The 15,782-nt window shown below is 46.9% G+C and overlaps 1 protein-coding gene across 1 annotated transcript in view; it reads left to right on the top strand.

The window, feature by feature from the left end:
• Window positions 1–15,782, top strand: part of LOC118781686 (A disintegrin and metalloproteinase with thrombospondin motifs 17-like) — a 108,461-nt gene that overhangs the window by 66,731 nt on the left and 25,948 nt on the right. The window contains exons 17-20 of the mRNA XM_036534687.1: window positions 4,174–4,336; window positions 13,147–13,282; window positions 13,945–14,149; window positions 14,400–14,586. Of these exons, the coding sequence (XP_036390580.1) occupies window positions 4,174–4,336; window positions 13,147–13,282; window positions 13,945–14,149; window positions 14,400–14,586 (691 nt within the window). The remainder of the gene's footprint in view (window positions 1–4,173; window positions 4,337–13,146; window positions 13,283–13,944; window positions 14,150–14,399; window positions 14,587–15,782) is intronic.

Here is a 15,782-nt window from a genome sequence, read left to right as displayed (position 1 = left end):
TGTCAGAACTTGTGTGGCAGGAATAAACAAAAAGCTTTTCAGAGCCTTATTGAGACTGAAATGCAGTGAGGGCTGGTATGTTGTTGTTTGTTGGTATGGTATGAGTGCTCACAGAATTAAATGCACTCTGTCCCTCCAGCTGGTGAGATGGCTGAAAGATATGCCCTAAAGAAAATGAGATTAACAGTTTTGAGATGTGCTTATTCAAGAAGCACACAGAGCCCTCAGGAAAACTGTAAAGATGGAAGACACTTGACTTCAAACAGCTGAAATGTTTTCATCCTCCTGTACTAAACTACCCACAAGCCTCTGGGCTGAAATGGAGTCTGTGATGTTCATGCTGGACCTTGAATGAATGTGGTAGTTAGTAACCACCTCTTTGTAACAAACTGTCTTGAAGTAACTATAAAATAGGGGTGGACGGTATAAACGGTATAGAAAGTACACCAGTATGAATTTGCCCTACGGTATGGATTTTGACTATACCGTGGTAACCGGTAGAGCCCTCACAGATCTAGGTGTAACTTCATCGAAAAGACGTGATACTAAGCTTTATCTACATACACAAATCTTTGTTGACCTGACAGTCATTAATGTTTTCTGAAGCATTAAAATATTGTTGTCCGGGACACAGTGAGCCTGGTGGCTGTATAGCCCACAGGACACCGTGAGTTTGCACTACTGTCAGACGCGCACCCATTTTCTCTCGCTCACACACGCACACAAAGCAATAGCCTAACCTCACAAAATGTAGCCTACATACAACGACGTGACAAAACCCTTCAAAACCCCTATGTCCCACTATAATGGCCACCCATTGAAAGTGTATCTGCATGTTATTTTCTTTTAATAATAACGTGTTATTCTCTTTCCATTACTCTTGAATTACGCTATGCATTGTGTGTGCTATCAGTTGATTATATTGTATAATGAAGACAGATAGGACGTCCTCACAGGCCAAGTGCTAGGGATGAGGGGAAATTAGTGTGCGCATGCAGGTGAACACAGTGTTCGGGCTCATCTAATTGCAAACTGTCACAATTCTTACCTGCTCGAATAAACTTTCCTTGTGGATTATCCTCTATCGGAAGATGTGGGTGGTTGCAAAAAGATTGCTTTCTTCTTGTGCGTCGGAGTGGTGAGATTGCAGGTTGCTCCTTTTTGAACCGTGGCTTCTCGCTCCTTCTTCGTCACAAACTTTGATTGCAATCTTAGTTAACTTTATTCGTATTTGAACGATTTCTATTGCTTGCTGAACATTAATACTATCGTAATTTGGGGGGTTTGTGGTATTTTGTCATGCGCATCAGCCGAGACACCCTGGGGCTATATTATCGTCTCCGATTGTTTTGATAGGATATACTGTATATCCAAGTAGATTGTATGCCTATACAAATCAGCTACCCATCACCTGATCACCAGGTAGTGCGATTCCTAAGTCCCGTAACACTCCCCCTCCCCTTGCTTTTTTTTCCCCTTCGGATCTACGCTGATCTCATACACGGCCTCTCTGGAATCCAATTGACGGAAATCCGTCATAGCGATGGAGAACTTTAAACGCTGAGTCAGTTTTTATTTTCACTTTGAGCAGCTTGAATTTATTGTATTTCAGGAAATTGTTTTTCAGAGATGGAAGTTACTTGAGCAGAGGTTTTGTATTTTTTTTCTATTTATTATTGCAGTTTTGAACAATAAATGTTCTTAAAATACCTCTGTACTATGTGAAATATGTCTTAGTAATACAGTTGAGTACAGTAATAGCTGCCATGCAGTTGCCATACCAGTGCTTTACCCTTTGAGAAGCATTTATATTGAAATTTTAAGAAAGACCAATATATCGTGATATATACCATTACTGTCCGTGCTTCAAATTATACCGTGATATAAATTTTAGGCCATACCGCCCAGCCCTATATAACAATGTGGGATGACTGTGAAGATTAGGGCTACATCGCTGGTTGTAACACAGTGGGCTGGCAGCAGTGTGCCTGTGTGGCTGTCTTTTTACTGGTAAGAGACAGCTGGAGGCATTTGGCAAGATGGTGATGCCATCGATAAAAGTATAAAATTGTGCACACCCTCCTTGTCGAGAGACAGGACGAAATGGGTGCCTCACGGGAAATTGCATTCCATTTGCACATCAATTTCACAACAGTTACACACAAAGACATTGCAGAAAATGAGTCCGGTATACTCAAATCAGATTCAGCTTGAGGACATCAATGTTAAGTTCTTTGGTGTGACTGAAAATTTACTCTCTGACTGTGCTGATGTGAGCCTCTGTGAAGGAAATCACTCTCTACTCCCAAACCACGAGCACACCAATCCTATGATTTGCCTTATAATGCATATATAATGCATATGTACTTGGTTTTAGCTGCTAGTTTTTCATTTAGTGCATGCTATTTGTACATGCATTTCTCGTTCTCTACTGTTTTTGTTGTCTTTTGTATTTTGATTGTCTGTTCTTCATTCCCACAAAAATACTTTTGCGCGAGTTTTTCTGTTATCACCTCTGGATATGGTGGCTGTCTCTACTAAGTAATGCACAGATCCTAGCTGTCAGATTGTTTTTCCCTCACACCTGGTGTCACTTGGTCCACTCAAGGGCATCCTGACATCAGACGAAAGCTGATTTTGTCACTGATATTAGTTTGTGAAATCTCTTGGTTGAGAGACACTGCTTTCAGCCTCAGAGGGGGATCGGTGTTGCTAAGTTAATCTCAGTGAGCATCTTTTTTTTCTTCCTCTTTTCACATGACTCTGGAATTGGTGGTATAAAGAGGTCACATGTCTTCAACCTCAACTAGCTCTTTCACCTTAAAGATACTGTTCAATGTATAGTAAACTCTATAGGGTCCAGTGATAATTATGTCTCTGTTCAAGTGTGATGTAATAAACAAGTAACAAACCACTGGTAAATGAGCAACAAACACTTGGTAATTTACTGATTTATTATGTGCTAGAAATTGTAAGGTTTTCATTTTATGTGATTAAAGGCCTTTGCACATCAAGTCCGTATTTTTTGTCCGAAATTTTTGCACGTTTAAAAATAAATACGTGTCAATCACGTTTACACACTGACTCCGAAACTTTCGTCCGCCATTAAAGTTTTTGGAACAGGTTTCTGCATTTTTTCACATCCGTCAAAAGCCGTTGACCACTCAGATTGATGGAACAATTTAAAGGAATCTCAAGAGGGTGTAAACACTGTGCATGCATGAACTAGGCAATTACGCACGACTAGATCTGGGATATCCGGCACAGCCTGGAAACACAAATACTATCAGCTCTGGCAGAAAGGTGTGATAAACAGACTGGTCACATGCAGGACAACTATTGACCATGATATTGTATGTTGCAGCGTTTTGAGGCTGTGCCTTGAATATAACTGCAGAGGCTGATCACCTAGCACGTGCTTTTCCGATGGCACAATTTGGATTGCCTATTAAACTCATGAACTGACATGCTGAAATAGACCTGGAAACGATCAGGATAATTCCGCAGCTCCTTTATCAGCGGATGAAACTGTCCTTCCTCTCGACACATTCTCAGGATTGGATGGACCCAATATTTTCTTTTTCTTTTTCTACGTTCAAGAAGTGAAAGGACCACAAAATCATCCTCACTTTTTGATGGCTCCATTTTGGCTCGTACTGCGAATTTTAACAAGGAATAGTATAATAAAACGCATCGGACTCAGTGTGCAAGGTTTCTGTGCATAACGATTTTTATTGGATGACGGATTAAAAAAACGCATACGAAAAATCTGGACTTGGTGTGTAAAGGCTTTAAGGCATGGCTGGCACTTACTCATAGCTGTGGCCTTGCAGTTACGCATGTAATTACCATGCGAGTACTCCCTAATACACATCATGTACTCTATGGAAAACCCAACTCACTTTATCTTAAAGGTCAGGACAAAGGAGAAGCTGTAAAAATATTACAGTGTTAAGTTGCAATTAACTGAACTTGTGTGTGTTGCTCATTACTCAAAATAAATATGCAACTGAATGGGTATCAGTGTTATAAATTGTATTTTGTCACACCTGTGTTCTTGCATAATGCTTTGGTGGTACTAAGGTTTACAGTTACACAGACACAAGGTCACTGGTGTCAACTGAGAGTAAGAGAAATGCTCATCCCCATGTCCTCATCTTGTCCAAATTCAAGGTGCTCCTGTTCCACAACCAGACTTACAGCATCCACTATGAGTACACTGTGCCACTCAGCCACTTGCCCGAGCATGACACGGACCACCATGAAGGGAAGCCGGACCACCTGTACCGCTGGACCCACAGCAGCTGGGCGGATTGCAGTGTGGTGTGTGGAGGGGGTGAGTCAGAGCCCCGCGCACACTGCAGAAACCTATGCAGGTTTCAAGCATAACCTGTGGGGATGAGTTGACTCTGAGCTTGTTTTTTGTAAGGGCTTGGAAGCTTGTCAGAACAGTCCTGTGTAATTTGCTTAGTATATGGTCTTTCAGTAAATTCTGAAAAACAAAAAGCATAGGAAACCCAAACACTTGAAGGGTACTAACTGAAGAATGACATAATAAGTGACTCTTGTTAGCCCTCCCAACATGGAGATAGCATCAACCACCATCTGCTTCAGATTATTTCACCAGAGACTTGGGGCTTTTTTTCTTTAGAGTTGAGTATATTTTTGAAAGGTCAGTTTTAGAATTCAGAACTCCAGCTGGAAAAAAAATCCTAAAACTTCCACATCTTCTGTGTTCCTTTTTTTCTCTGTGTTCTTGTCCCTTATGTCTTTGAGGAGATGCTGATTGGTTTTGACACCTAGTCAACATAAACTATTTCAGTAACTTACAGAGAACTGAAGGAACAAGAGTGAGTCTAGGGGAACCACTGATTTGCCTGGAGAGTTTGAGGAAGAGTTTAATGGGCGTGGTTTGTATGTCTGTTCTGGATTTTACAGTATTATGGATTTGGTTTTGGAGCTGTGACCTGGAATGTTCCGCATGTGTCCACATGCTGGTACACTCAGCATGGCATAAGTTACACACACATATATGCACTCACATGCACACATACACATGCAAGGTCACACATGCACACAAATGCATATACACCATCCAGACCAGCACATCAGAGACCTGCACAGTGAGGAGTGACTTCATGCTCTGATCCAGAGCAAAGGTGACTGATCCTTCAGCTTCAACGGACTCTAACAACCCTGCATTACAGTAATCAGTGTGCACTAATCCTGCATTACAACAAGCAGTCTGCTAGTAACCCTGCATTACAGCAAGCAGAATGTCCTCCTCTGTTATCTCCAGGATTTAATATTTCACTGAGATTAGTTTGTTGCTCCAGGATATAGATTAGGTATTTTCATGAGGATGACTGCTGTATTCCTCTCAAGAAGGTGGATTATCTGAGAGTTTTCATCATCATTTAATGGACTTGATCATTTGGACAGGAAGTCACTAGATCAGTTTCTAACAAAAAAGTTACTGTGAAGTCTGCAAGACTCAAAGTTACAGTCATAAATGTATGGACCGAACTTACCAAATAAGTTTGTAGGCATATGCCATTGGTCTAACTGGAACAGACCCCATAGGGCGATGAATGTTGTATTTTTCCTCTGTTTCAAATTGAATTTTAGATAAATATGATAGAAAATATATATATTCGTGACTGAGTGTAGGCTTGTTTGTTATTGCTAGAGATTACAAACAAACCTGAGACATAACCTCTTATGTAATTTCAAAATGTAAATGTTGGTACTAGAGGTACTTACATAACTTTGAAAAATTTCTGTAATATTGCTGGTATTTTTACAATTTGCTTTTCACACAGCAACAATAAATAGAATGTATGACTGTATGATATCGGTGCTTCTCTGAGTATTTCAGTTCATCAAGCACTGGCAGTGCCCAAGTCAGCTTCTGAAATATTCACCTTTATAACTCACCTTGAAAATATTCACCTTTAGAATTCACCTGTCGGGGCTCAGGCAGGGACTCAGGCGCGGACCACGGGAGCGTCGGGTTCCGTGCGTCTTTAATGGAATCGTCAGGCAATTCGCTAATCCGAAAACAAGCAGGGTCGAAAACCGGGAGACAGGCAGACAGAAGCATAAAGCAAACGCGGGGACGAAACAGGCGAAAAACACTGTGACGAACTAGCAACAGGACAGGGAAAAGCAGGGAAGATATAGGGCAGGGCAGACGAGGGAATGGGAAGCAGGTGTGCAGGCAATCAGGCGGGCGGAGACCGGGCGGGGAGCGGGGCAGGACTAAAACACAAGGAAAACAAAAGCACATGGGCAAAGGAAAAAACAAAAACTCGACAGCTAAGGAGGCGGAGCACTGACAGTACCCCCCCCTCTACGGACGCCCCCAGGCGTCCCAGCGGGTGCGCCAGGATCCAGGATGTCCCTGGCAGGGACCCAACACCTCTCCTCAGGACCGTAGCCCTCCCAGTCCACCAGGTACTGGAATCCCCGTCCCCGGCGCCGGACCTTTAGCAGGCGGCGCACGGTGTAAGCCTCCGTTCCGTCGATCAGGCGAGGCGGCGGAGGAGCCCTCGGAGCCGGGCAGAGGGGGCTACTGACGACAGGCTTGACTCTGGAGACATGGAAGGTGGGGTGGATCCGACGGAGCGAGAGCGGGAGCTTGAGCCGAACCGCTACGGGACCAATCACCTTGGCAATAGGAAAGGGGCCGATGTAGCGGGGTGTGAGCTTGCGGGAATCCGTCCTGAGGGGAAGATCCCTAGTGGAAAGCCACACCCGCTGACCCAAGCGATAGCGGGGGGCTCTGGAACGGTGGCGATCGGCGAGCCGCTTAATCTGCGCTGAGGAGCGAAGCAGGGCGAGCCGTGCACGTCTCCAGGTGCGGCGACATCGCCGGATGAAGGCAGCTGCCGAGGGGACGCCGACCTCCTCCTCCTGGGCTGGGAACAGGGGGGGCTGGTACCCTAGACAGCACTGGAAAGGGGACAGTCCCGACGATGATGAGGGCAGGGAGTTAATGGCGTATTCCACCCAGGGCAGTTGCTGGCTCCATGCTGACGGCTCCTGGGAGGTGAGACACCGCAGTACGGTCTCCAATTGCTGGTTCGCCCGCTCGGACTGGCCGTTGGACTGGGGGTGGAACCCAGACGACAAACTGACCGTGGCACCCAGCAGCCTGCGAAAAGCCCTCCAGAAGTGGGAGGTGAACTGGGGGCCCCGGTCGGACACCACGTCTGTGGGCAGCCCATGTAGCCGGAACACGTGGTGGATAAGCAGTTGGGCTGTTTCTCTGGCAGAGGGGAGTTTTGGGAGTGGGACGAAGTGAACGGACTTGGAAAACCGATCTACGATGGTGAGGATGGCGGTGTTACCGTCAGAGGTGGGCAGACCGGTGACGAAATCCAGAGCGATGTGGGACCAGGGTCGTCGGGGAACTGGCAGGGGTTGCAGCAGGCCAGCGGGCGGCTGGTTAGATCTCTTGTTTCGGGCGCAGACCGAGCAGGCAGAAACAAAGCTGCGGACGTCCTCCTTCATGGTGGGCCACCAGAACCGCCGACTGATGAATGCCGCCGTACGTCTGGCGCCGGGATGGCAGGCGAGTCGGGACGAGTGCCCCCATTGCAAGACCTGAGAGCGGACAGAACGCGGAACAAAGAGGCGATTAGGGGGGCAGGAGCTAGGACCCGGTTCGGTCCGGAGGGCGGCGTGGACGACGTTCTCAATGTCCCATTGTGCCGCTGCAACCAAGCATCGGGCAGGTAAAATGGTGCTGGGTTCCGGAGTCTCGTCTGCTGGCGCGAACTGGCGAGACAGGGCGTCAGGTTTCCCATTCTTGGTTCCCGGTCGGTAGGACAGAGTAAAGTTGAACCGGGAAAAAAGCAGAGACCAGCGGGCCTGTCGGGGGTTCAGACGCTTAGCCGACCTGATATACTCCAAGTTCTTATGATCTGTCCATACCAGGAACGGCGTCTTTGCCCCCTCCAGCCAATGCCTCCACTCCTCCAGCGCCAGTTTAACTGCTAGTAGCTCCCGATCGCCGATGTCGTAATTGCGCTCCGTGGGCGAGAGGCGATGGGAGTAGTAAGCGCAGGGGTGGAGTTTGCTGTCGGTGGCAGAGCGCTGAGACAGGACGGCCCCCACTCCCACGTCTGAGGCATCCACCTCCACGATGAACTGCCGGGCAGGATCGGGCTGGGTCAGGATGGGCGCTGAAGTGAAGCGGCCCTTCAGGTTGCGGAACGCCTCCTCCGCTCCCGGGGACCAGGTAAATGCCCTGTTGACTGATGTCAAGGCAGTGAGGGGAGCCGCTATCGAACTGTAATTCCGAATGAAGCGGCGGTGAAAGTTAGCAAAGCCGAGGAAGCGCTGCAGCTCCCGACGGGAAGTGGGGCGAGGCCACTCCTCTACAGCTCGCACCTTCTGCTGGATGTTACCCGCCGTGATCACGAAACCCAGGAAAGAGACGGTGTCCCGATGAAATTCGCATTTCTCTGCCTTGACATACAGGTGGTTCTCCAGCAGGCGTTGGAGAACCCGACGGACATGCCGGACGTGTTCGGGTAAGGAACGGGAGAAGACGAGTATGTCGTCCAGGTAAACGAACACATACTGGTTCAGCATGTCACGGAGGACATCGTTTACCAGTGACTGGAACACAGCTGGGGAATTCGTCAGACCGAATGGCATGACCAGATATTCATAGTGCCCGGAAGAAGTGTTGAAGGCAGTCTTCCACTCGTCTCCCTCACGGATACGGATCAGGTGGTAGGCGTTGCGGAGGTCGAGTTTGTTAAAGACGGTGGCCCCTTGCAGCGACTCAAAAGCAGTGGACAGGAGCGGTAGGGGGTAGCGATTCTTAACGGTGATGGCGTTGAGACCACGGTAATCAATGCAGGGACGAAGGGAGCCGTCCTTCTTCCCTACGAAGAAAAATCCAGCCCCTGCAGGCGAGGAGGACGGGCGGATGATCCCGGCAGCTAAAGACTCCCGGATGTAGCGATCCATGGCCTCCCTCTCTGGCGGGGACAGGGAGTACAGGCCCCCCCTTGGGGGTGAGGAGCCGGGCAGGAGGTCGATCGCGCAGTCGTAGGGGCGATGCGGAGGAAGCGAGGTGGCGCGGGACTTACTGAACACCGGCTTCAAGTCCAGGTACTCCGGCGGCACTGCCGACAGATCCGGGAATTCCTCGGGCGAGGGAGCGTCTAGCGACGCGGGAGCCAGAGCATCGCGAAGACAGTGGGAGTGGCAGAATGGGCTCCAGCCCAGAATCTTGTTGCCCTGCCAGTCAACGTGGGGGTTGTGCCGAGCGAGCCAGGGATGGCCCATGACCACGGAAGCTTGTGGGGTGTCTAATATGTGTAGGACGATCTCCTCGCGATGGTTGCCGGAGATGAGGAAGCTCACAGGAGGGGTGGCGTGAGTGATGCGGACCAGCGGGGCGTGGGCAACTGGCGTGGGCAGTTGTGCTCGAGAGGGGCTCGGCAGTTCACTGACTCCTCTCTCCCGGCGCCGCTGCGCCAGGCGCTGGTCGATTCGGATAGCCAGGTCCACCAGGGCGTCAAAGCTGGCCGGCAGTTCCCGGGTGGCCAGCTCATCCTTGACGGACTCAGTAAGGCCGTGGAGAAAAACGTCGCATCGAGCCTCCGTATTCCAGCCGCTGGAGGCAGCGAGGGTGCGGAAGTCAATAGCAAAGTCCGACGCTGACCGACGCCGGTGGCGAATCAAGAGCATCTCCCTCGCAGCCTCGCGACCATGTCTGGATCGATCGAAGACCCTCTTCATCTCCTCCGCAAAGGCCGCGAAGGAACGGCAGAAAGGGACGCCGGCGTCCCAAACCGCAGTGCCCCACTCCCTGGCGCGTCCCGTCAGCAGGGTAATGACATAGGCGACCTTCGCCCGATCCGTGGGAAACGTGGAAGGCTGCAGTTCAAAAACCAGGGAGCACTGGGAGAGGAACGACCGACAGGTTCCCGGATTCCCCGTGTATGACTCGGGAGGTGGCAGACGGGGCTCCCGGTTAGGGGGTACAGTAGGAGCAGATGGGGGGGCTGCAGCGGGCGGCGAGGGGCGGTTATCCTGGCTCAGCTGCAACTGCTGCAGCTGAGATGTGATGCTGGCAAGGCTGGCAGCGAATCCCTCCAGGGACCGGCCGATGGTTCTCAGCTGGGTTTGGTGCCCCCCCAGCAACGCGCCCTGCAGCTCCAGTGCAGCCCGCAACTGGGGTAGGTCCGCTGAGTCCATGATGGCTAGTTCGTACTGTCGGGGCTCAGGCAGGGACTCAGGCGTGGACCACGGGAGCGTCGGGTTCCGTGCGTCTTTAATGGAATCGTCAGGCAATTCGCTAATCCGAAAACAAGCAGGGTCGAAAACCGGGAGACAGGCAGACAGAAGCATAAAGCAAACGCGGGGACGAAACAGGCGAAAAACACTGTGACGAACTAGCAACAGGACAGGGAAAAGCAGGGAAGATATAGGGCAGGGCAGACGAGGGAATGGGAAGCAGGTGTGCAGGCAATCAGGCAGGCGGAGACCGGGCGGGGAGCGGGGCAGGACTAAAACACAAGGAAAACAAAAGCACATGGGCAAAGGAAAAAACAAAAACTCGACAGCTAAGGAGGCGGAGCACTGACATCACCATGGGAAAAGCTTCATGATCGTAAACATTCCTAGAGTGTAAGTAATGCCTAGTACATGACATTACAAATTTAATTCTGATTTAGCCCTTTTAAATACACTTGAGAGTTTGTTCTTTGAGTATTATATCATTTGAGTGAGATTCAGTGCTTGCACTCTGGGATCTTAACCCAGCTGAACACCTGTATGCCAGGTTTTAAAAGTGATGCCAACTATTGCTCCCAGTCCTTCCTGAGCTGGGAGTGGAAAATATTTTTGCTCATTTTTGATGATTACTGTTCAATGTCCACTGTCACAGACAGTGAGGAAGGGCCATTCATCCACTAAAAATTGCCTTTCAATAAGGCATTGAGCTGTGGCAAAAGGATGAAGGCCCATGTAATCTGTCTGCAAGCATGTACTACGTAGTTGTACAAATCTGAGTACTGTGTCCTCAAACTGACCTTGCTCCCAGCTGAGAACTGTCTCATTGTGGAACTATACACATCCTGTCCCCGTACTGTCACTATACTTACTGTATGCACTTTTGTACGTCGCTTTGGATAAAAGCGTCTGCTAAATAAATAAATGTAAATGTAAATGTGTCAGTGCAAACAAGGCATGATAATTGGAAAGACATGGCCAGGCAACTTGATGGAAATGATGACTTTGTGTGTTCTGGAGTTTGGGTAAGTGTAACCTTATAGATTAACCAGTGGGTGGAACCAGATGGCTCCAAACTGCGGAGTCTTAGTGTCACACAGTACCAACTCTGCTTGCCTTTAACCACTAACCCACTTGTAAATATGTTTTGTATTGTGGGTCATTCACTTGTAATACACTTGTTTGCAATTACAATATTAACAAATTACAAATAAGAACTAGATTTGTGTGCATTTACTGGAGAAAATGTGAAGTGTGGTTGCCTGTGTGCATTAGTGAGCATACATGTAATTAGGTAATTAAAAAAAAGGATTTGGAAGCGAGTTTTAAACCCTGGTCTCCCTGCTCAGTCAAACTCTTATGGCAGGTGTCATTACCAGTTGAGCTAAAGGCAAGTTGCCACAAGTTTGATTGGAAACAACAATATTTAATGAAGTCTTAGGCAGTGACGTAAGCACTGAAAGTGCACAGAGGAGCAAGTTCAGAGCACGACTCTCTGATGGGCTCTGTTGCAACAGGAGAAGCTTGACAATACCTGTCTTTCCGTTGAGGATATGTAAATGTCGGAATGCGAGCAGGAATGTTAGCATTTAACTTGAGCGTGTGGAGAGAACTTGGTGAGTATTTCGGCTCATAATTCATAAACCGTTCATCACAGCACTAAACTGAATCTGCACAAGTCTAGCTCTATTTTATTGTATTTTTATGTGTGTAGAGCCAGTATTCGTGGAGACGACAGTTTAGAAAGTTAGTAACAGAGGAGTGCGGGGCTTCGGCCCTCTAAACTCCTATCTTTTTGAATGGTTGTAAAATTAGAGTCGTTTTTGAATATCATTAAAACTGTAAAACTATGAATTTACAAAAATAGAAGCACGCCAATGGTGAACGAACTGGTTGATTTGGCATTTGGTGTCTGTAGAGTGAACGGTTTAGGCGCAGTTAGAGCTATAATAATAATAATAATTGCCTTTGGGCAACCACACTAATTACAATGTATGTGTGCTAGATTTAAAAGCTGATGTTGATGAGTCAGATAGAGGATACAATACAAATACAGCTCACAGCAATAGCAGTAAAAAGAGCAATAACATGATAATAGCACGGAAATTACTAAAATTTTAAATCCAGTAGTGGTATGCACCCAGCTATAGATGTATAGCTTTAAAATGTAGAGAAAAGCACTGTTCAGCTATTTGATTCCAGTTCATCTGTCCAGTTCATCATTAATTGTTTGTAGATGAATGGCTAGTGGAATCTATTTGACTGCCTCACATCTCAATTCTCTGCCCAGAAATTTCTGTTCTTTTTTGATCTGTGAATACGTACAAGTTGTGAAGAGGAGAGATCAGTGTGGGTTGATTAAGCGAGCCAGAGTGCAGGGCATTCTTGTGGTTCCTGATTGAATAAGCCTTCTAGAAGCTTCCCACCCACCTGTGGTTAAGCAGTATAGCCATGACCCATGTGTCAGACCACCTGACTGCCTGGAAAGGTTTTTTACAGTGACCATAGCCTGTCTGCCTGATAAGGCCTTGGTTTATTATGTGATATTTTTAAAAGATGCTCTGTTCCATCTCTCTGATTTTACTGTTTATAATGAACTGTGCTTTGTTTTATGATTCCCCTCCAGCTGTAGACACTGTGATGGAGTTTTTGGGAGTAAAATACATGGCAGCAGAAAGTGGGTGTGTTTGGGGGTGTGTTTTAAGATGCATTTGCATTAGATGTGTTTAGGCATATTTATAGAAGTTTCTTATCAGTGTTTAAAACTTACTTAAGTGTTTAAAACTATGAGACAGCATGATCTGAAGCTGTACGTGCTCTCTTCTCTTTTCTGTGGTACTGTGACAGCCACATTTAAGGTGTGTCATGGACTCCTTCGGTTTTTTACAGGTGAGAGAAAAACAGTTGTCTCCTGTGCAAAACTTGTCAATGAAACAATGACCCTTGTCAATGACAGCCACTGTCACCTGGAAAGCAGGCCACTGCCAGAAGTCATACGCTGCCACACCCACCCATGTCCCTCACGGTAAGAGCCATGTGGTCACCTGTACGCCCTCAGGTCACCTGTATGCCCTTCCCCTAATGCAATTTACACAGAGTCCATGTGTGCACAGACCACAAAGCCACACCAATGCATGTGAACACTTAATGCAGAACAAGCCTTGTACTTATATGTGCATATAACCTCATAAGTTCAGGTATCACCAAAGCTGGGAAAGGGCCAAAGCACCGAGAGAGACCTGTTAGTGGATGTTAGCAAGCACTGTGCATTTTCCTTTAGATTAGTGTAATAATAAGTCTTGAAGAGAAACCCTGAGAGGGTATTATATAAAGAAGTCATATATAAAGCTCAGGAACATGCTGTCGAGCATTTCAGTATTGTATGGAATTAGAGGACTGGAGTGATTGGACATGCTGTACTGTTCCCTGCCGAGTTGTAAGAAATCAGTTTGACATGATGGTATGAGGACTGCAGTCCTAATTATGCACATTCAAACACTCATAAACTGTTTTGGATACTGGATCCACCAGGGCCTTTTACTTAAATTCATATTGAGCTAGACTTTTTTGCTGTTAAAAGACTATTGAAGAGAAAGATGAACTGTTCCACAGTTATGTTGCATAGTGTTTTCATGTCTGTTCTCACCCACTTTTTTCATCCCAACTCCTCTGTGTGGTGGTCTCTAGGTGGATGGTGGATGAGTGGGGGGGGTGTTCTGTCACCTGTGGGGCAGGGCTGCAGCAAAGGGAGGTGGTGTGTGTGTCCCAGCTGCAGAATGGGTCCTACATTGGCACTCTGGACCTGTACTGCGCAGGGCCAAAACCCCCAACCACACACACCTGTGAGACCCAGCACTGCGACGTCCTCTGGGAGACCTCAGAATGGACCAAGGTTCACCCACGGTTTATCTCCTCATATCTCAGATATTTTAGAAATATATGCAACACATTAAAATACTTTTACCATCCTTTATTTAATTTTGATCTCTTTAAATAACATAAACTTAATGGATACTATGGGAATGTCGGAGGTATTTTTTTTTATCCTGTAGAGGGCAGTGTGACAGTGCCTGCATTGTTACAGAATCTCTCTCTCAGTTTAGGCGTATGTTTTATGGACTTTTCTCTCTCCCTTTCCTCAGTGCTCCTCAGAATGTGGGCATGGCACCCGTAAACGCACAGTCACCTGCACAGACCCACAGGGCAGGTGTGACATTGCCTCCCAGCCTACTGGCGAGGAGCCATGTGAAGACCACACCCACTGCAATGAGTGGAAGACAGGAGTCTGGTCTAAGGTGCTCATACAAGGACATACAGGGACACATACAAGCACATACACACTCACATACACACACATGCACATAATTAGACACACATTCTCACCCACTATTACATGCACACAGGTCAGATGTGGATCAGACTGTGGATACTCAAACTAAAATAATCTAGAAGAATATCAAATTTGAATTTGTAAGTGCAATTTCCATGCAAAAGAAGTGATAACTTAAAATGTTGTAGTTTCTGTTACATGAGTTTTCATCACCATGCTGCCCTGTAATTCTCCCCTGTAATCCATTCACTTGAATGATGGAAATCACATCATAGCTGATATCACATATAGTGCTCTGGCCATCTGTCTGGCCATTATTGAGGCTACAAATATTCTGATTTGCTGGCTCATTCTGAACATTCTTGAATGGGTTCTAACACAGAGCATCCATAGTCAGCACCAGAATCTTCTGTCACCATCCAGAACCTCCTAGGTGAAGGACAAAAGGGATGCTGGAACTGAATATCTGGTCATAGTAGAATATCTGTGCTGACATTAATGACACACTATCCATTGGTTTGCTTTAGTGCTCAACAACTTGTGGGAGAGGCTTGCAGTCCAGAGTTGTCCATTGTATGCACAAAGTGACTGGACGCCATGGCAATGATTGTCCAGTGTATTATAAGCCCCCAACGTACAGACAATGTTATCAAGGGGCATGTGATGAAAAAGTCAACACCAACACCAAAAACATCACATTCCCCCGTCTTGGTAAGCTAACAGACAATTGGGTGTCAATCAATTTGTTTGGTATTCCATGTTGGTATACTCAACATGTGTTTTAATAGCGTTGCTGGTAATGTTCATCCTGGTGGTGGATGTTAGTGCTGATGGTGATGTTGGTGCTGATGTTCCTCTCCAGTGGCTCTGACTCACATCTGCGCAGACCGCTGGCCTGTCTACTGCAGGTTGATTTGGGAGAGGGGCCTCTGTCAGGACAGAAAATGGTACCAACACTGCTGCCAATCCTGCTGGGACCTCCATACAGACAGCTCCCCACGAACCAAATAACAGCCTTCTCTGTCTGTGATGTTTCAGGAGACTGTTATACTTATTATTATCATGTTTTTTGTTGTTTCTATTTTTATCATATGAAGACATATTGCATAAAACATAGTTATTTGCACAAGACATTAATGGACAAGTGGAATCCAAAGCGAAAGTTTCTGTGATGACTTGAAACTTTTTTCTTGTA

The sequence above is a fragment of the Megalops cyprinoides genome, chromosome 8, assembly GCF_013368585.1.
Source record: "Megalops cyprinoides isolate fMegCyp1 chromosome 8, fMegCyp1.pri, whole genome shotgun sequence".
Lineage (NCBI taxonomy): Eukaryota > Metazoa > Chordata > Actinopteri > Elopiformes > Megalopidae > Megalops > Megalops cyprinoides.
This window is presented reverse-complemented; position numbering and strand designations above follow the sequence as displayed.